The sequence below is a fragment of the Morus notabilis genome, unplaced genomic scaffold (assembly GCF_000414095.1).
Source record: "Morus notabilis unplaced genomic scaffold, ASM41409v2 Scaffold2467, whole genome shotgun sequence".
NCBI lineage: Eukaryota > Viridiplantae > Streptophyta > Magnoliopsida > Rosales > Moraceae > Morus > Morus notabilis.
In genome coordinates this window covers 37318-58795 of record NW_010360519.1, presented here as the reverse complement: position 1 = coordinate 58795, position 21478 = coordinate 37318, and the positions used below count along the sequence as shown (strand labels likewise).

Genomic DNA, 21478 nt, shown 5'->3' with positions numbered 1-21478 from the left:
GCAATGTGCATTGATATTTTTCCTTTCTTTTTGGGTTTGCAATGTTAATGATTGAGATGGAAATTGGAATGAATATCAGGGATGGGATTTGTTTTTTTGATGCCTAAAAACGCAAAAAAAAAAAAAAAAAAGGCTAAAGGTGATAGAAAGAAAATATACTATTAGGGCAAATGTTTGAATCATTTTTGTCGATATCTTTTATGGAGATTCTTTAATACGTTGATATACCGACATGTTAAATTTTTTTAATCATTAAATTTAAATAAATTTTGATTTTTATGTTTTTGAATACAGATTTAAGAGAAAAAGAATTTAACTTACTCATGCATTAATATATCAGATAAGGTCCCTATTTTTTAGGGTAATACCGATACATATTAAAAGATCAAAAGTACACATGGCAAGGATGCAATGAGTCAACACCTTTTGAAAAAAATTGGTGGGGATACATGATGGATGATGGATGGCCGAGCCATTGTTTGACTTTTTGTGTGTGTTGTGTGTGTATTAAAATATGGAAGAAAAACCTGAAGGGCGCAAGTGTGAACGCGAATTGGGGGCGGTGTGATTTGAGAGGTTGGGCGGGTGCGTTGGTGGCGGTAGGTGTAAGACGCTGACTACGGGTTACGCGCTTTTGTGATTTGTGGGTTTTTTTTTTTTTTTTTAATAAGAATGATTTTTATTTTTGGGTCTTCGGTGGTCGTTTTATTCAATTTTGAGGCACCAATGAATCTTGTTATTTCTCGTGTCCTTTCGGAAGTTTGTCCAGCAAAGTTTTGGCAAGTACAAGAGACTGTATGTTGGGACCCACTGATTAATGGACCGGAACAATCTGCGGAACCAAGATTGGTGGATCACATCCCGACGGGAATTGGTCCCTGCAAACACCGGTGGGAAAAACTTGTAAGGACTTATTTTAGTTCAATAATTCAAATTGTGAAAGTTTAAATTTTTTTTATTAAAATTATAAAATCGAAACAGTAGTGATTTAAATTGTAATCTAAACTGTTATTGATATATAAATAAATTATAATTTAAATTAAGAATAAAATTTAAATTGCATTTGAATAAAGTGTTAAAAACTGTCATTAGAGTTTTATAATAAATTTTATAAAACATCATTATAAATTACATTAAAAAATACACAATATGTGTGAGAATTTATTCATCTCTTCATTATGAGCACATTAAAAAAAATCATCTCAATTGGAATAAAAACGAATAAGATATGACATTTTTAAGATTGAAATTAAAAAAAAAAGAAAAAGTAAAATATAAAGTTATTAGACTGTTGACGATAATTCAAATTGTTATAATTTAAAGGGAATGTGAATTCTAAAATCAACAATTTAAATTGCCTTTAAATCATTGTTAATGAATTAAATTGTTATTGAACTTTTCTCTCCCAAACACCAATTTGAATTTTGAATTAAGATTTTTGAGTGGTCGAAACAAACAGGAGCATACATTATTGGATTTTGTTGTATATAGTATTTTATTAGTAATATCTTTAGTGAAACAGCTTGCTTAGACTAGAGTTAAATTAATTCAATAATAGTAGAAGGTTTAGAATTGTGTGCTCGAAGCGTAAACAGTACTATTAATCTAACTATTCAATAAACTAAGGTATAATTGATCCAAATTACGAGAGTTGCTCATCAAGATCCCAAAAAAAAAAAAAAAAAAAAAAAAGAATGAGCTACCTACAAAAATGATTGATCTTTTACCACTTTGTGAGAAGGGGAAAAAATAGCCGACATAATAAGGGTTCCTAGATTTCTTTTAGATAGCGATTGGGGCTGCTGTATATGCAAAGATAAAAACGAAAACAATGTGTATTTGTCTTATTACCCTTTCTACATATCTTTCTTATTTTGTCAAAAACTTCCGTGATGTAGCATTAAATTTGTACTTAACGCCCTCGTCACATCATATGCTACTATCGCCATTTGGTTTACCAGAAAGTTAAGGAATTTAAAGCTTATCTATTAATACAAATTATACAATACTTCTCCTTTAGGTGCACGGTAGACATACGTGTATAGCGGACCCCACATCGATTTAAGAATTTCAACATTATACGCTACTTTTGACCGAATGCAAAGCAGGTTAACGGGTACCCAATGGAAACAAAAAAGCGTAAAGGTGGGAGACCTGGTAGAAAAAACCAAGAGATAGAGAATGTTCTTGGTCGGACTCGGTTGCAGTAAAATTAAACAAATTTAATTAATAATCAAGAAATGGACTTGTTTTTTTTTTTTTTTTTTTTTTTTTTTTTTTTTTTTTTTCCAAAGAGGCAAACTGACCTATAAGGTAGGCCTTGGTCTTCGCAAGCTTTCCAACTCTATATCAGACTGGCATAGTGGGGAGTTAAAAAAGAAAAATGGGTCAGATTCAAACATTTTATTCATTATTAGATCACAAGACAAGAGAACAACAAAAATGCATATGAATAGTGGGCAGATCATGAGCTGTATCTATGCGCAACACCAGAGTGGATAGTCTTAGATTTAACCCTATTCAACATCCACATTCTACGCTTTCAAAGTTTATAATTTATGCGCGTTAAAAGCGAAGCAATAAGCACAAACCTTTTTTTTTTTTGGCCCAAAAAATCAATAACGAATTGATTTGAGTTTTTAATTCGAATTAAGATGTGACTTTATGAGAAAAGTTTTTATTGTAGTAAAAAATTAAATATAGTTATTTCTGAGAACTTTTTACTGTAGCAAAACTCGAATCGGTAAAATAAACGGAACCTAAAATCACCTATTTGAGGCATTGAACACTACCAGAACAATGAAAAGTGCTAGTGCAAACACACGGTTTTGGGAAATGTATTCAATTCAAGTAAAAGGCAGCGTCGGTTATCTTTTTGCTAAAAGTCAACGCCGGTGATGCCGAATTAATGGAATCCATAACACAAGGTTCTTCAAGGAAACGCCAAAGAACTTTGGAGGCTTTGAAGCATATAACGAGGTCTTTGTGCTTCTACACCAAGAATTAGACTCCCCAGTCCTTTGAACTAATCAAATTTAACAAGGCGTTTTCCTCTTTCCAAAGCTAAAACACAGTTTGCCGTTTCTCTGCCAACTATATCTTGGTTCAACAGTTTGACGATTCAAAACTAAGGTGGTCGGAAGCCAAAAATCTATTATATTTGTTAAAAATACAATTTGGCTCCTCAAAAACATAACTAAACCTTAAGTCTGCATGTCTACAAATAAAAAGTCCTAACTTTTAATCCATTCAATTCCTATGAACTGAAAAATAGAAATCATAATACGAAATTAATTGGTCAGACATGACTTACATGAATAAAATGTGCATCACGACTTGTCTTATCATACCTAGTCAAACCCAAGTTTTAGAAATTTAGGACTTCCACTTATTTTGCATTAAACCAAATAGGCCTAATCAAATAAAGAATTCTAGGACACAATGATCTCTTAAACTGAGTTTTGCTGCAGAATAAAGTTTCGCGAAAGAATTGGACAAGTAATGGAGAGAGAGAGAGAGAGAGACAATAATGGTCACTTTCATGTTAATCGAGAAAAGAAAACAATCAAGTAACATCAAGTTTGGTGTAAACTTAAAAGATCAGAAATATAGATTAAGCAAATCTAAACAAGTCCAAACCTTTCAGAGGCACGGCTGCAGTTAATCATCTGTATGAACAACAAAAGTCCGTTTCCTAGATCCGCGAACATAAGATCAGAAAAGGGTCAGATTTCCTAATAATGCCTTAATAAGAAAACATAAATCATAATTATGTACAATTTTGAAAATGTAAAAGGGTCAAGTCATTTTAGAGAGAGCAGTACCAAAAGATAAGCAGCCATAATCACGCCTTTTGGCACTGTTTGAAACGATAAATTTAGTCCACTTTGAGAAGAAATGATGCCAAATATGCACCTCAAACTCCAATGCTTTGAAGGAATCTGGCTTATGATGATCTGCAAACCATTTTAGCAGACAAGACAAATTCGCATGCAATCAAGCTCCAGCACATCATTCCATTCAGTCATAAATATTCACAAGCCCGTAGAGTTTGAGAAGATGACATCAAGTAAGAGATCTTCCAGCCCATTCCCGTTCACGTCTCTTTTGCTTGGCTTGCATCCGATTAAACTTCTCCTTTCCTTTCTCTAAAAGAGGATCAACAAGGACATAGTCATTGGGGTCATCACTGCGAGACATGCGATCCTGCAAATAATTCAAAGTAAATTTCACGGCATTCTTGAGGAAAAATCTGGGATTTTGGATGACAAACGATCTGGGAAACTCTTTCATTGATCATCTTAGATATCCAGGCAGCATACCTTGCCAGGTTCAGGAACAAACTTCAAACGAACATTCTTCCAGTCAGACAAATCCTCCTTACTGCCTCCACTTCCAGATTCACTACTTGGAGCAGCTGGTTTTTCAAATAATTCCTTCTTGAACTTCTCAAGCTTTGCTAGAATCTAAAGGCAACAAAGCAAGCAACGGGGAGAAAAATGATAGCAAAAGGGGTTCTAGAGACACAACTAGCAAATAAAGCCACTGTGAGGCACCATTAGCCCATTACAACTAACATGTTAAGCAACGGGGAAAAAAATGATAGCAAAAGGGGTTCTAGAGACACAACTAGCAAAGAAAGCCACCGTGAGGCGCCATTAGCCCATCACAACTAACATGTTTAGGAGTCGAGATGCTAAAAAATGCAGTCCCATATTCCAATAATGGACTAACAGCTACTTAATTTCATAATTCATAATATTCATTGCATCATATGCACAAATATGTTAAAGAGAGAATGCATCAACCATATATATCCTCCACAATTTTTAATATTTCCCAATTCATTCAAATATCTGGAGAACACTTTCAACAGCATAATTTTTATAGTTCTCTTTTATATAATATTTCCGACTTCTATGCTCTCATTAACTGGAAGGCGGGCCTTGGCACCGTGGTGGGAGCGCTTGCGTTTGCACCCGGGATCCAAGGTTCGAATCCCGGAAACGGCCTCTCATTCGGGGGGTAAGGCCGTGTACATATGAGATTGAGCTTTCCCCCGAACCTGTCATAGTACGGGAGCCTCTTTGGCACTGGGGTCCGCCTTTTTTTTTTTTATGCTCTCATTAACTGCCTATTAGGGTAGTTTAACAGATAAAACACTATGTAATATGTCTTGGTCACAGAGACACAAAAGAAATCAGGTAAATATGAGAAGCAAACAAACGTGAATACCTCATCTTCACGCCATTGAAGTCTACGCTTCTTCTGTTTTTGCAGCTGTCTTCCTCTTTCGGCTTCATTCAACAGCTCCAAATCTACATTGGCATTGGCCATGCGTTCTGCTCTCGCTTCTGATCCTAGCCCTTTTTTATTCATTGACAACTTTCCTCTCTTAGGTTGATCATCACTGTCCCGTTTAGCATCCGACCTGGTAAGAAAATTTGTCAGCGTCATTAAGTTATGTCAGCTGATTCAATCTTACAAAGAAGATTCCAAAAATCTGGGAGACTCCTGCCTCCCCTCCCCCAAACAACCACCTTCGCAACTAATACATACTAAAGCTACAATAACAGAGTAAATCCTTCAGTCAGTCAGGCATGTAAAAAGAAACTATATACGCAAATGGTTTAGAAACCTCCAAACATATTTTTTAGGATGTTTCCTAAAGCTAACTTCCAAGATGACTATACAAAAATGACTGTATATTTGGCTTCAACAAACATCTGAAGAGACAAGGTTAATATTAATATAGGGAATGGAATAATGAACAAGGCATGAGTATAGTTGGAGAGATGTCTGTATCGGATATCATATGTTACCTTGATGGAGATACTTCACGCTTCTTTGAGTCAGAACCACCTGCATCATTACACATGTTTGTTTAGAAGTTGACCATGCTCTATTTCACTAAGTATACATTAAGACTCAAAGTATGCTGCTCGATTTCCTTGATATTAACAAACATAATTTTCAATCTGTCAAAATCTCCAAAGAACAGTTTAAGAAATCTCTGCATAAGCAATACAAACATTGACCCAAGTTGAGTTATTTCACACACATGCAAGTGCACACGAAGCAAAACAAGACTTCTTTACACCATATTTTCATTTACCTACGCAGGTGTCTGAGTCGGGGAGTGCAAAAACACGCAAGTGCAACCATTACCTTTATGATATTATTAAAAATTACTTAAAACAGAGATGTTTCAATAAGATGGTATATTCAAAATTTTTTGGAATTTACCATCTAAAATTTGGTGGCTAATTTACATACCTTTGCGCAATTTCGGCTTGGGTGGTAGATCTCCTAATTCGTTCCTTTTTCTAAGTATTTGCTGACGCATTCGCGCATCAAAGTCTGCCTCATCTTCATCATCATTGTCACTGTATATGTCAGCTTCTACACCTTTGTGAGACTCTTCTTTCTTCGAGCTAAGAGCTTCTCTAACAGATAACTGCACCTCCCTTATTTTGGTTTCAGAATTCTGCAATTAAAACCTTTGTCAAAGTTCAAACATGACCTTTGCTCGTTTACAGTACAACAGTGACAAAATATATGCATCTAAATTATGCAACATTAAGTTGCCAGGAAATTGACACCCAATCGTACCAAGCCAACACAGTTTCAACTTAAACATGCAACAACTGAAAACATAATCTTAAAAAGAAAAAAAAAATGGTTGGCTTAAGCAAGCTGATCGCGACAAGCTAAAAGAGTAGCAATACATTCATGATTTAACAACAATTGTATTCTCATAGTCAGGCATAATAACCATAGACAATGGGCAATTACCAATTCGCTGTTTGTAACTGCGTCCTTTAGAAGACGGGGATCGTCCAACACGTCATGACTGCTCTTGATTTTTTTCTTTACTGCCGCCAGTTCTTTCTCCTCTTCTTCCGCTTCTTCTCCAAAAGAAAGCAAGTTCAACTTTCTGCATTGTGCATACACACATAATAGACATCCTTGAAATCACTCACAAGTCACACAAACAAACAGAAATCCCAAATTGCAAGGAGAAAAATGCTTACTTAACAGCTTTTTTCTCCGTATCTTTATTGACGGTATCATCTGCTGAAGGGACCAACTGTCTTGCGGGTTGTCTTGGTACTATATCATCAAACGGATTCCACAAAATCTAGAAAAAGAGGTTTCCCGAGAATCCCAATAACGAAGATGCTAAATAAATTAAATAGAAACACATTGAAAGCGGAAAAAAAAAGAAAAAAAAAAGAAAATCGCAAGTTTCAACAACTAGTTATCTTTGATGTTTAGCACTATCCTCTCAAAGACTCAAATTTACCTCAACTGATAATATCCTTGGCGGTGGGTCGAGGGGACGATCATCCTTATCGGTTTCAAGATCGCCTAACCTTGTAAGATTATATATCGAATCTCCAGTAACCTGTGAAAAGAATAATCCAACAAAAATGACGAATAAACTTAAATGTCTTTTCCCGAAATTGAAAGAGACAAAAGCAAGCATGAGAATCACCTTCCCGAAAATAGTATGTTTTTTGTCGAGCCAATCACATCTATCCAAGGAAATGAAAAACTGGCTCCCATTGGAATTGGGCGAACCCGCATTCGCACAAGCGACCAAACCTCTATGCTTGAATCTCAGACGCGAATGAAACTCATCGGCAAAAACACCGCCATAAATACTCTCACCACCTGCAAAAGAAACCAAAAAAACCCTAGAATCAACGCACTAAACAAATTGCAAACCCTAACACACCACATTTATATATGTATATATATATATATATTTACGAATTTGCAAAAAGCAAAAAGAGTTGTGAGATGGAGATGGAGAGAGGAGGGACCCGTGCCGGTGCCGGTGGGGTCGCCGCTCTGGATGAGGAAGCCCTTGATGATGCGGTGGAAGATGGTACGGTCGTAGTAGCCCTCGAGGCAGAGCTGGACGAAGTTTCTGACGGCCTTGGGAGCCTCCTTCGGCCAGAGCTCGATGTCGAGAGGGCCGTGCGTCGTCGTCAGAACAACCTTGCCCTTCGTCGGAGGCTCCACCACGTATATCGCCGACATCACTGCGAATTTCGGTAGCGCCAAAAGTTCACTTTCTGCTGACTGCTGAGATTTAACGGATACCGGTGGGGAATTATAAATCCGACTGCAATTTCAGTGGTGAAATTATGATTTTTGGTGGGGAAAACGACGTCGTGTTACAAAATTTTGGGCCCTCTGGTGAAAATGCTATTGGGCTTGTATTTAGCCCAAATCCATGGTTTCAACTTTAGTTAGTCCTTTACTTTAAAATATTTTACAATGAGTCAAGAGTTTACTAGTGCATCGTTCAATCGTTCAAATTTTTTATGTGAATTTTTTATTGTAGCATAAAAAATTAGATATGTTTTTTTATGAGAATTTTTAATTATAATAAAATTAAAATTAAAAATTTAAATTGGTGAAATATATGAGGCCTAAATTGTTTAGAACTTAGAAAATTATGGTTTTTTTAGTTGAAATTTTGATATTCAAATGGACGAAAGGATTAGTTTAGAACAATTTATTAATTTAGAGCTTGTTCTAAATGTTCTAAAATTTAGAGAATAAAATGAGATTTGGCTTATAATTGGGTGAAAAATTGAGTTTATCCCTTCAACTTGCAAATAGGTTAGACCGTTGACGTGGTCAGAATGTCTAAATCAAACGAATGGATGAGAGGAGACACATTTCAAAGAGTTAGTTATTTCCGTTTTCCCCCTCTAAAGCATATGCTAACGTGGGGTTGAGTTCACTTTCAAAAAAAAAAAAAAAAAAGCCAAGCTTATTTCCTTTTTCTTCTCTTTTCCTTCTTCATCCTCCACCGGATTTCGGTGGCGGCCGTGGAGGCTTGTTGCTGGAGGAGGGCCGTACGTCGCTTCAAGGTGGTGCTACATTAACTTTCCAACAAAAAATTGAAAAGGAAAGGAGAGAAAAAACGACAAACAAGACAATATGGCTCCTCAACCCTACCCTGATGACAGCATTCCAGCCGTCAACTCCACCGCTGTGGCAATAGAGAAGGACAACAAGAACAGCAAAGCCGCCGTCCGATGGGCCGTTGAACACCTTGTCGGTGGCAATCCCTTCATTATCCTAATCCACGTTAGGCATAAAAACCATCGTAGGTACCCTCTCTCTTAATTCATCATTAGTAATATTAGACGTTAATGTTTAACATAAATACATAATCAAGTGCCCAAATGAACGCTAAGGTGTAGCTTTCTGTTGCGTTTTTCCATTGTTGTCGCTTGTCGTTTGATCTGATAATTTATTCATGGTTTGATATCGTTGGGGAGTTACGCAGAGAGCACCAGCCATGGCGACACGTACGACAGCGATGTACACAGCATTTTTGCTCCCTTCCGTGGATATTGTGCTCGCAAAGCGGTACAGATTTTGAACAATGTTAATAGACACTCGTGGTGCTCAACACCACACACAAATAAAAAATAGATCACACAACATGAGACGTTCTATGCTTAGCATATTTCACATAATTTTAAGCTTATACCTTTTTAAATAATGTAACTCCAAATCAATATGAAACAATAAAACTACATTTTTTTTTTGTCTTATAGATTCAAATGAAAGAGGTCCTCCTTGACGATTTCGACGTGTCCAAGGCAATTATGGATTACGTCAATAAGAACTGCATCACCAATGTCGTTGCTGGTGCATCAACAAAGAATTCTATCACAAGGTTTAATTACTTGATTCATTCATATTCCTCTCTAGCCAAACTCTTGTTTTTTTTTTTTTTTTTTAAAAACAAAACTTTTGTATTTATGACTAATTTCATGTCATTATTGGTTATTAGTTATTACAGGAAGTTTAAAAGCGTAGACGTGCCAACCAGCCTAGTCAAATCTGCACCAGATTTTTGCTCTGTGTACGTGATATCGAAAGGGAAGCTAATATCTGCCCGAAATGCTCAGAGGCTTGCACTTAATACTGCTGCCCCACCAAAACAACCATCTCCACACGGACTTCCACCTTATATCAATCCCACTGATCACGGTGAAGTTGACCACGCATCAAGGTAAAAATGCCTCAAAACAACATGTTAATGATCAGTTGATATTAAGAATCACAAATTCTGATATTAAGAATCACAAATTTTTTGATGGGTTTTTTTTTTTTTTTTTTTTTTTTGGTATTGTATGTTTTGTTGTTTGGTTTCAAAAGGCTACAGCTTACAAGGGGAGTGATTGTGAGAAACGGAGGGGGGTCGGAGAAAATGGTGCCGGGAAGGGAGAGGGCTAGGAGTGTTCCGTCACTTTCGCTGGATATTATTGACATTCCCAGTACGTCTAGGCCGTCTTTTTGCCGCGATTCGACCGCCGAAGAAAGCGACTTTGTGGCAGCATTTGGCACGTTCGGGTCGATCGACGTCACGGGCCAAAACTTGGATTTCGGTGCTTCAACTACTTCCCCAAGGAACTCTTCTACTAGACATTCTGCGGTGAGTACAAAAATTGTCATATAAGTAAAGGATATATTACTTTTTTATTTTTTTTATTTTGTTTAATGGTGATATATATATATATATATATATATATGTTGGTTTATTGCAGCGAGAGATTGACGCTGAGATGAAAAGACTAAAGCTTGAATTGAAGCAAACCATGGACATGTACAGCTCAGCTTGCAAAGAAGCAATCTCAGCCAAGAATAAGGTAAACTTCATACTTTAAAAAATAACACACACACACACATATATATATATATGTATATATGTATATATATGTACATATATACAAGGCCCTTAAATGAGATTTTCAAAATTGCCGCTATTTTGTAGGCTAAAGAGCTGAGCCAGTGGAAGCTGGAGGAGAGCAGGAAGTTTGAGGAAGCGAGGCTGGCCGAAGAGACGGCTCTTGCTGCTGCGGAGATGGAGAAGGCCAAGTGCAAAGCTGCCATTGAAGCGGCTGAGATGGCGCAAAGGATGGCGGAGAAGGAAGCGCAGCGACGGAAGCATGCGGAGATGAGGGCCAGGCGAGAGGCGGAAGAGAAGAATAGGGTACTTACCGCTTTGTCGAAGAACGAGTTCCGGTACAGAAAGTACACCATAGAGGAGATTGAAGCAGCCACGGAGAAGTTCTCAGAGGCGATGAAAATCGGCGAAGGTGGTTATGGACCGGTTTACAAAGGCAAACTTGATCACACCGCCGTTGCAATCAAGGTCTTGAGACCTGATGCCGCTCAAGGAAGGAAGCAATTCCAACAGGAGGTATTAATTATTTGATTTCTTGAACAACATTTTGTTTGAGCATGTGACATTTTCAGAATTTAGACCTCATTGTTATGACAATATTAATCAAAAACTTAATTGAAGTGTGACAAATCAATCAATCATGACAGACGTTTTTCTAGATTAAGTACTCTGTCTACTTAAAGTACAGTTATTTACATAACAAACACCAACATTCAAATAAAGGAACAAAATGTCCATTTAGAATGGAAATAATCCTTGTTTTTGTAGAGTAATTAAGCCTCTATTTGTTTTATAAGTTCAAATTATTGTTTAAATCTTTTTATTACAGTGTTTTCTCTCATAAAATTTAAATTTTAGTTAAAATTTTTATATTCAAACCTATGAAACAAACGAGTCTTAAATACTTACGAACATGAACAAACAGGTTGAAGTTCTAAGCTGCATTAGGCATCCCAACATGGTCCTCCTCCTCGGAGCCTGCCCCGAATACGGATGCTTGGTCTACGAGCACATGAACAACGGCAGCTTGGAAGACCGTCTGTTCCGAAGAGGCAACACGCTGCCGATACCATGGAGGAGGCGGTTCAAGATAGCCTCTGAGGTCGCAACGGCGCTTCTCTTCCTTCACCAAACGAAGCCTGAACCCCTCGTGCACCGAGACCTCAAGCCGGCCAACATTCTCTTGGACAGAAACTTCGTGACCAAAATCAGTGACGTTGGCCTTGCCAGGTTGGTCCCGCCATCTGTGGCGGACCAAGTGACACAATACCACATGACATCCGCTGCCGGGACATTCTGTTACATAGACCCTGAGTACCAACAAACAGGGAAGTTAACAACCAAGTCAGATATATACTCTTTTGGGATATTGCTTCTCCAAATTATAACAGCCAAGCCTCCGATGGGTCTTGCTCACCATGTCAAGAGGGCCATTGAAAGAGGCAGATTCGGAGAGATGTTAGACCCTGCTGTGCAAGACTGGCCCATTGAAGAGACTCTAACGTTTGCAAATTTGGCACTAAAGTGTGCTGAACTAAGGAAGAAAGACAGGCCTGAACTTGGTTCGGTTATAGTGCCTGAGCTTAAGCGGTTAAAGGACTTTGGAAAGAGTCATTCTGGAGGACAAGATGGCAGTAGTGGTCCTTCCACTTCACAAGGGAACTAAGATGGAAATTGGTCTGTGTGGTTGTCTGTTTTAGGCTGAAAATATATTGGATAGTTGAAGTTGAACATTTTATTTTATTTTTTGGTTTGGAATTAAAATAAGTATCTAAAGGATTGCTAGTTCATCGGCCTTTATTAGCAGTGACCTATTTGTTTTTTTTTTTTTTTAAAAAATTTGCTGTATTTTTGGCCCATGGAACTGTTGAGGAGATATTCTTGATTTTCTCCCTTCAGATGAGAAAGGAGGTTGGTATGGAATATGTTCAGTCGTGTTATACAACAAACCCAGAGAGAGAGACAGAGAGAGAATTGATTTTTGAAAAAAGTGCAATGAAAATGCTGCTACTTGGTGCTTAATGAGACAAGTTTATTCACATTATTGTATTTGAAAATTTCCATCTCTTTTTTAAGATTTCAGCATTCTACATGGTATTTTTTTCTCCTCCTCTATGTCCTAATTACTTTAAGCATCTTAAAATAATAACTATTCCTTTTAGCAATAGATCTTAAAATCCAAAAGCATACAGCCAAAAAAAAAAAAAGAAAAAGAAAGAAGAAAGGTAAATCTTATGTCGAGATTGGCTTAGTCCCACGTCTTGCAAACTCATCAAAAGTTTGGTTTGCAAGCAAATGGTTATGCAATGACTCAACGAGTTTTTTACAAATACACCTGAAAAAAGATCTGGTCGGCAGATAAGTGTAACAGGGACCAAATTGATATAATTGTTACAGTAGCCAAACTAAACCTTTGCAATATTACTCACTCTGCTGCTTTGTGGTTCTTAATGTCGGAAACTAGCATTTGTGGGGCCATTGTATCTCTTAGAAACCCCGCAGTTTGTTTCCTGTAATATAGTACAATTATAACTGCTTGACTATTTGGCATGGTCATTGCATAGGATATTTGCCATAACTCAAGATAAGAACTCCCAAGAACCTTGCATTGTAAGAGAGGAGACAGAAGCCCAACTTGCAAAGAAAAGTATAAATAAAGAAGCGGCATAAAGTGAGATCATAGATCCAAACAAAGGTAAATGGATTGAGTTTGCAGAAAGGTATTGAGGAAAAAAGAACGAACGAGATTGTCAAACAAGCTTTGCATAAGATTCCTTCTCTTTTGAAGATGAAAGAATACAAAAACAAAACAAAAAGCTCCAATATCCAAAGAGATCACGACAATATATAAATCACTTTGCGTTTTAACTGGTAACCTCAATCGCATATCCATGTTTTTGGGTCCCCAAATTGCTCTATTCCCATCTCAAATTTGCTTTTATTTACACATATGGTTGAAATTACGGTCCACATATGAATACCATATTCCAAAATTTATGATATATGTATAGTTTCTTCAGACACTTATCAATCAACGCCTAAAGTAAAGGAAAAAAGTGCAATCATTCGGCTGTATATGTTTCAGCCAAATAGTTTTTTTCACGATATGAACACAACAAAAAACCGCATTAGTCTAGAAAAATATCAAATAACAATATTTGCAATATTTTAAGGGAATTTTAAAAGAGGAAATACCGGTATTCTTTGTTTATCAGTCGTCGGATCTGTATTACTTTTTCAATCTAATTTGAGTTTTGACTAGATCTAATACCGGTCCTATTAGAGCGATTCTAACACAAGATTTAGATTTGAATCAGAAAAACTCAAATCAAGAACACAGAAGTTTTATCGAGGTTCGGATAAAAAACTATCCTACGTCCTCGCGAGCTCTTTCACATGATTTCGATCCACTAGATTGAAGAATGAGTACACCCTGAAGAACTCTTAATTACAGAACTCACAGACCCAATCTTAAAAATAATTATAAAGACGTTCTTAGTGTTTCTCAGAAAGAATACCCAGTGGGTAAATCCCAACATACCCAGATTCTCTCAATACCTAGAACACTGAAAATTCTCCTCAATCTCTCTTGAGAACAAATTGTTTATCTCACTACAATCTTTTACAATACGTTTGGTTAGAGGATTCAAACCATGTGATTCGAACCATTTTCAATTTACGTGAATTTTTTGTGAGAAAAAATATTGTAACGAACCACGAATCATGATTCGAATCAGAGAACGAATCCTTCTACCAAACATGAGAGTCTCTTTCTAGCTCTGTAATTTCTTGGAAGACGAAGAAGTGCTGACCTAGTATTCTTTTTCTTTTTTATTATGGATATATACTGTCCTTCAAAAGTCGGTGCACCGTGGATTAATCTTAGCCATATGTCTTTGTTGCAATTTGATGACTCAGCAAGTAAAACTTTGCGTTTCACTCTATGTGGTTGAGAACTTCAACAAAACTACTTGTCGTTTATGCCTTGAAGGTGTTGTTTCTTCTTCAATGTGATGTTTATATCTTGAATTACTTCAACAAACTCCACCTTAATTTCAGATATGAACATCTTGAGAAACTTTGAGGATCTTGTGAACTCATTGCTCGACCAAACTATTCCTACGTTTGGCCTACATTCAGCAATTCCAGACATTTTTGGAATTTGCTGAATGTCACTACCTTTGTTCCCATGTCAGATGGATTGTCTTCCGTACTGATCTTATCTAGCTCGATCACTCATTCTTCAACTTTCTCTCTGATGAAGTGATGTTTGACATCTATGTGTTTAGTCTTCTCATGGTAGACTGGGTTCTTGCAGAGATGTATCGCTGATTGGCTATCTGAATGAATCGTTGCAGGATGCTTTAAAACTTTAAGCTCCTTTAATAATCCCTGTAACCACATTGCTTCTTTAAATCCTTCTGTTCCTGCAATATATTCAGCCTCAGTACTTGACAGAGCCACCACTGATTGTAACTGAGACTTCCAACTTATGCAATTTCCAACAAGGGTCATCATATATGCTGATGTTGATCTTCTTTTATCCTTGTCACTTGCAAAATCAGAATCTACAAAACCATCTAAAGTAAGGTAGTTAGATCTGAAAACATAAATCAAACCATAATTCAACGTACTGTTGACATATTTAAGAAGCCATTTCATGGCTAACCAATGTTCTTGACCCGGGTTAGGCATGTATTTGCTTAACACACTAACTGCATAGGCCAAATCAGGCCTAGTGCAAATCATAGCATACATAAGTGAACCAACAGCACTTGAATATGGAATTTTTTGCATCTGTAACTTCTCTTCTTCTGTTGTTGGTGACTGATCAGCTGATAGTTTAAAATGGCCTGCAAGTGGTATTTTAACAGGTTTAGCTTGATCCATTGCAAACTTCTGAACGACCTTTTTCAAATAGGCCTCTTGAGACAAACATAGCTTCTTTTGTTTTCTGTCTCTTTTGATGTCTATCCCCAAAATTCTAATTGCGTTACCCAAGTCCTTCATGTCAAATTCAGAACTAAGCATTTTCTTGACTTGGGTTACAATGCTCAAATCATTACTTGTAATGAGTATGTCGTCAATGTATAGAAGCAAGTACATTGCCTTGTATGTTCCTGTGTCTTTGTGGTATAGGCATGAATCATAGTCACTTCTTTTAAAACCTACAACAGTCACATAATGGTCAAATTTCTTGTACCATTGTCTAGGTGACTGTTTGAGGCCATAGAGTGCCTTCTTAAGTAAGCATACCTTGTCCTTGCATCCTTTTTCTTCAAACCTCAGTGGTTGAACCATATAAATGGTTTCTTCAAGGTCTCCATGTAAAAATGATGTTTTTACGTCCATTTGTTTGAGTTCCTAATCAAATTGAGTCACCAAAGCCAAGATAGTCCTTATTATCTTATATTTCACTACAGGTGAGAAAACCTCTGTGTAGTCAATTCCCTCAACTTGTGTGAATCCTTTGGCCACCAACCTTGCCTTATACTTCTTGGGATCCCCTAGTTGCATTCCTTTTTTAATCTTAAAAATCCACTTGCAATCAATTGATTTTTGTTTCTTTGGTTTATTCCATTGCAGCCTTCCACTCCTTTGATTTTGGACAAGAATTAGCCTCTGCATACTTTAGTTCAGCACATTCAAGTTCCTCTGCAGTGTTTAAGGCAAAGGCTATCATATTTCCCCTTTCATATCGTTTAGGAGGTTTTATTATTCTCCTTTGCATGTCCCTTGTGAGTTGGTACTAATCTAGACTCTCTGTTGTATTTATAATGCGTTGCTGTACAATTTCTAGATTGCTTGAGGCTTCTTGAGTAATCTGCTCAGTTTGTTGAGGTGTATGATCAATGTCTGGAATATGAATTGGTTCCTGATCTTCTGTATTACTCTCCACCTCAAATTGAAGAGTTTGAATTATTGTCGAATCTGTACCTGCATTAGAAGTGAAATTAGCAATATCTTGTTCCTTATTAAGGTAAGGCATTTCAAGCTCATTAAATATCACATCTCGGCTAATTAAAATTTTAAAATGAGGACCATTTTTTGCACATAGTCTATACCTTTTGACCCCATCATGATAGCCTAGAAAAATGCATTTTACTGATATGGGGTATAATTTTCCTTCTCTTTGATGTGCATAAGCAGCAGATCCAACGATCCTAAGGTTGCTTAAGTTTGGTCATTTTCCTGTCCAACATTGTTCGGGTGTTTTTAATCCTATAAGTTTGCATGGGCACCTATTTATGAGATAGCAAGCAGTACTTGCAGTTTTACCCCAAAATTGTTTAGGTAAACCAGCCCCAAATAACATATACCTAACCCTTTCCATAATAGTTCTATTCATTCTCTCAGCTATCCCATTTTATTGTGGGGACTTTTTTACAGTTCTATCCTAAGAATGCCTTTCTCCTAGCAATATTTAGTGAAAACTTCATGACAAAACTCCATTCCATTATCAGTTCTAAGGGCCTTCAATTTCTTATCTATTTGGTTTTCAGTGAGGGTCTTCCATTGTTTAAACCTATTAAAACATTCATCCTTAGACTTTAGTAAATAGATCCAAACTTTTCTTGAGAAATCATCTGCTATGGAAAGAAAATACCTGGCTCCACCATGGGTTGGAGTCCTTTCTGGTCCCCACAAATCAGCATGAACATACTCTAAAGGCTCTTTGGCTCTGAAGTTGGATGCTGTGAACTTCAGTCTATGTTGCTTGCCAAAAATACATTGTTCGCAGAAATCCAAGTGAGTGACCTTATCATTTCCAAGTAGTCACTGCTTGCTGAGTTCTTGAAGACCCTTTTCACTAACATGCCCTAGCCTTCTATGCCATTTTGTAGCTTCCAAATTCTTTCGTACAACAGTGATTACTGAACTAGTCACTGTGTGGCCTTGTAACACATACATGCCACTTTGTTTTCTTCCCTTTAGAACAATCATTGAGCCTTTTGTGACCTTCAAATTTCTACTTTCAGCTTTATAAGTGTAGCCTACATCATCCAAAGCCCCTAAGGAGATTAAATTTCTCCTTAATTTCGGAATATGTCTCACATCCCTCAAAACATGGTGTGAACCACCATCTGTCTTGATGGTTATTGATCCTATGCTGATTACAACACAAGAATGATTATTGCCCATAAGAACCTTGCCACCATCACACTTTTCATAATCAAAGAACCATTCCTTCTTGGGACACATGTGGAAAGTGCATATAGAATCAAGAATTCATTCAACCTCATTCTGGTTAACTCCTACAGCAAGCATCTCTGAACTGTCATACCCAGAGTCTTGACTAGCTACGACAGCATTTGCTTCATTTGCCTTCTGTTTTAGCTTGTTTCCTTTTCCACTCTTTGCAAAAACGCTTGATGTGCCCAATCTTGTTACAATGGTAACACTTCCTCTGATCTTTATTTCTTGACTTGGATCTTGAGGGTGGTCTGAACTTTGGCTTGCTAAAGTCTCGTTTAGGAGGTCTTCCTCTAGAGAATAAGCCTTTCTCATTATGGGAGTCTCTCTTTGATGTTGATTCAAATTTCATCTCCAATTCTCTAGACCGAAGTGTTGAGAGGACATCTTCAAGAGACAAGCTTTCTCTGCCATATTTAATGGCATTTTTCACATCCTTAAAAGACTCGGGCAATGAAATCAGCAAGATAATAGCTTGATTTTCTTCCTTCTCTTTTCTTCCGATATTAGCTAGATCAATAACAATTTTATTGAAATCATCCAGATTCTTCTCTAAAGACTTAGACGTATCCATCTTGAAACTAAATATACTCTCTTTCAGATAAATCTTGTTTGTCAGATACTTGGCCATATAGAGCTGTTCAAGTTTCAACCATACCTTAGCCGTCGTATCTTCGTCGTTTACTTGTCGAAGAACATTGTCTGCAAGATACATAATGATTGTAGAGTAAGTAATCTCTTGTATCTCCTCTTTCTCGGCATCAGTGGCAGTAACATCCTTCATATCTCCTAGAACCTTGGCTACCTTTTGCTGTACTAAGATAGCCCTCAATTTCTTCCTCCATAGGCCAAAATCTCCCGTGCCATCGGATTTCTCCAATTCAAATTTTGCAGTCCCCATTCTTCCTGGCATTTGATTTGAATCTTGATTGCAATTCTTGAACTGGTCTTCTTTCTAAATCTTCCCTTGATCGTCGATCTCTAACCAAAGCTCTGATACTACTGTTATAGCGATTATAACACACGATTTAGATTTAAACCAGAAAAACTCAAATCAAGAACACATAAGTTTTATTGAGGTTCGGATAAAAAACTATCCTACGTCCTGGCGAGCTCCTTCACAAGAACTCGATCCACTAGATTGAAGAATGAGTACACCCTCAATTACATAACTCACAGACCCAATCTTAGAAACAATTACAAAGACAAACTTCAGTGTTTTCCAGAAAGAATACCCAGTGGGTAAATCCCAACATACCCAAATTCTCTCAATACCCAGAACACTGAAAATTCTCCTCAATCTCTCTTGAGAACAAATTGTTTCTCTCACTACAATGTGGACGTTTGGTTGATGGATTCAGAATCATTCTCGATTTATGTGTATTTTTTGTGAGAGATAATACTGTAGTGAACTACGAATCATGACATGAATCTAGCAACCAAACAACTCTCTCTCTAGCTCTATAATTTCTTGGAAGACGAAGAAGTGCCAACCTAGTCTTCTTTTTCTTTTTTATTCTGGATATATACTGTCCTTCAAAAGTCAGTGCACCGTGGATTAATCTTATCCATATGTCTTTGTTGCAATATGACGACTCAACAAGTAAAACTTTGCATTTTACTCTATGTAGTTGAGAACTTCAACAAAACTACTTGTCGTTCATACCTTGAGGGTGTTGTTTCTTCTTCAATGTGATGTTTATATCTGTAATTATTTCAACAGATCTGACAGTTGATAAATAACGAATAATGATGTTTTCAAAAAAGAATTAACACCAAAGAAAGTCTCATATTTTGATACTAATAATAGTAATTGGAAATTGGAATACTACTCTTGGTCTGTCGTATATTGCTACACTTTTTAGTGTCACGGGAGGGAGAAAAAAAAAGGTGGAAGTAAAATGTTCTCTTTACAGCAATACACTTATCCTCATCACAAGAGAGGCATCTAATTTGAACTTTTTGAAGAGCAATACACACGCATGTACAAAAGGCACCTATATATTTCACTAGTTCTGTCCGCATCATATACATTCACAGAGTAGATTATTTAACAAGTTTCTTTGATCAGGCCACAATAGGAGATAATTTGTGCTTTTTTGGCTTCCAAATTTCTTAAAACTTGTGCCACTCCAATAATTCCAAGATGGGTCTTTGCTACAAGGGCTTGGCATCCATGTTAAGAAAATTTATTACATGTGGTTTCTTGGGGCTGATCATGTCTGCCAGAGTGACATATCAGGAAGGGCCAGAAACCGGCTTGCTATGCATCAGTGACTGCACCACATGTCCAGTGATCTGTTCCCCGCCACCGCCGACATCGGAATCTCATGATCCACCGCCGTCTCCGCTTGCGCACCACGCGCCGCCACCCCAAACTTACTACACATTCTCTCCGCCACCAACCCCGCCTAATTCACCGCCATCAGCGTCGCCGCCACGGCCACCATTGGCGCCTAAGAAATCACCGCAGCAGTTGCCGCCGCCTCCTCCTTCATGGTACTACATATGGGGCTCTCCCCCGCCTCCTTATAAGAACAGCGGGCCCCCAGTGACGGTAGTGCCAACGGCGCCGGGCGGAGCCCATGAGTACCCCTATCCGTACTACTACTTTTACGCCTCCGAGGCTTCTTCTCTCTGTGTTCATGCTTGCAGTCTGTTCATGTTTTTCTTGTTTCAATTCGTCCTTTCTTGCTGGTGAGAAGATGTAGACCGTAGACGTGTATTAATTAACTTGTTCACGCTGTTCATATTTTTATGTGTGGAACCTTTTGTCTTGTTCCTGGGTTATTTTTAGTCTTATTTTGGATCTGTTTTGTTTCTTCTTTTCTCCTCAAAATTATCTGATAAATTAAACTTGGCGCCAGCTCATTGTAGATAAATCTGCGTGATTCTTTTGATATTTCTGCTTGCATCAAGATAAAAACAAAATAAACAGATGATGATGTCGTTTGTATGTCTTTGTAATTAGTAATTACTACGGGATTGGACAGATCAGAGTTGCTGTGATCCGTTCAAGCCAGAATTTTCGGTTCTTAACAAGTTTTGTATTATTGTTTAGGAAAAAATTGAGAGGCTTCTTGGCGAGTTAATTTTCATGTACCCGTATCAATAATTAAGAGTCAGTTTAGTTCGATAATTTGAGTTGAGATGTCAGTTTTTATAAGAACTTTTTACTGTAGTAAAAAAATTAAATGTGAATATTTTTTAGAGTTTTTAACTGTAACAAAACTCGAATCGGTCAAGTGAACAGGTACTATGACGTTTGATTGATGGATTCAGAATTATTTTTTATTTACGTGTATTTTGTATGAGAGAAAATACTATAACGAGTCACAACTCATGATTCAAACATCCTTGAACCAAACGCATTTGTTTTATATTTTTTTTAAGAATTCATGATTCAAACAAACGACATGAACTCTTATAAGTGCCAGTAAATCAATAGACAACAGGTTCCAACTTCCAACACAGCTTGTTTTGTTTTTGAAGTTTATTGTCGTTTATCTAAGAATTTCATTCTTATAGGTTACTCTTTTTAAAACAATATATATATATATA

The 21478-nt window shown here is 37.1% G+C and overlaps 3 protein-coding genes across 8 annotated transcripts in view; 2 read left to right on the top strand and 1 right to left on the bottom strand.

Moving 5' to 3' along the window:
- Positions 1 to 445: 445 nt before the first annotated feature.
- On the bottom strand, positions 446 to 8102 carry LOC21386554 (peptidyl-prolyl cis-trans isomerase CYP57). Of its 6 annotated transcripts, none has more exons than XR_002902091.1 (12): positions 7830 to 8102; positions 7499 to 7677; positions 7307 to 7408; positions 7035 to 7141; positions 6796 to 6937; positions 6277 to 6487; positions 5823 to 5862; positions 5236 to 5431; positions 4323 to 4466; positions 3640 to 4206; positions 2307 to 2354; positions 446 to 878 (listed from the first exon to the last, which is right to left on the bottom strand). XR_002902091.1 is itself a non-coding variant. In XM_010096660.2 (10 exons), the coding sequence occupies exons 1-10, from the start codon at positions 8047 to 8049 to the stop codon at positions 4066 to 4068; spliced, it is 1482 nt and encodes a 493-aa protein (XP_010094962.1). In that variant the 5' UTR covers positions 8050 to 8102; the 3' UTR covers positions 3407 to 4065. The 6 variants fall into 6 exon arrangements, 1 of the variants encoding a protein (XP_010094962.1); XR_002902094.1 differs by lacking the exon at positions 446 to 878 and having other exon boundaries at positions 1816 to 2354; positions 3640 to 3694; positions 3825 to 4206; XR_002902092.1 differs by lacking the exon at positions 446 to 878 and adding an exon at positions 1818 to 2154.
- Positions 8103 to 9039: 937 nt separating this feature from the next.
- LOC21386553 (U-box domain-containing protein 35) lies at positions 9040 to 12459 on the top strand. Its single transcript, XM_024164671.1, has 8 exons — positions 9040 to 9130; positions 9314 to 9396; positions 9588 to 9709; positions 9836 to 10048; positions 10210 to 10471; positions 10584 to 10685; positions 10811 to 11239; positions 11649 to 12459. Exons 3-8 carry the CDS (start codon positions 9594 to 9596, stop codon positions 12387 to 12389), a joined length of 1863 nt encoding a protein of 620 aa, XP_024020439.1. The 5' UTR covers positions 9040 to 9130; positions 9314 to 9396; positions 9588 to 9593; the 3' UTR covers positions 12390 to 12459.
- A 7424-nt stretch (positions 12460 to 19883) lies between these two features.
- LOC21386552 (leucine-rich repeat extensin-like protein 1) overlaps positions 19884 to 21478 on the top strand; it is an 8848-nt gene continuing 7253 nt past the window's right edge. Inside the window, exon 1 of the mRNA XM_010096658.2 lies at positions 19884 to 20556. Coding sequence (XP_010094960.2) covers positions 20064 to 20556 — 493 coding nt within the window. The 5' untranslated portion in view covers positions 19884 to 20063. The remainder of the gene's footprint in view (positions 20557 to 21478) is intronic.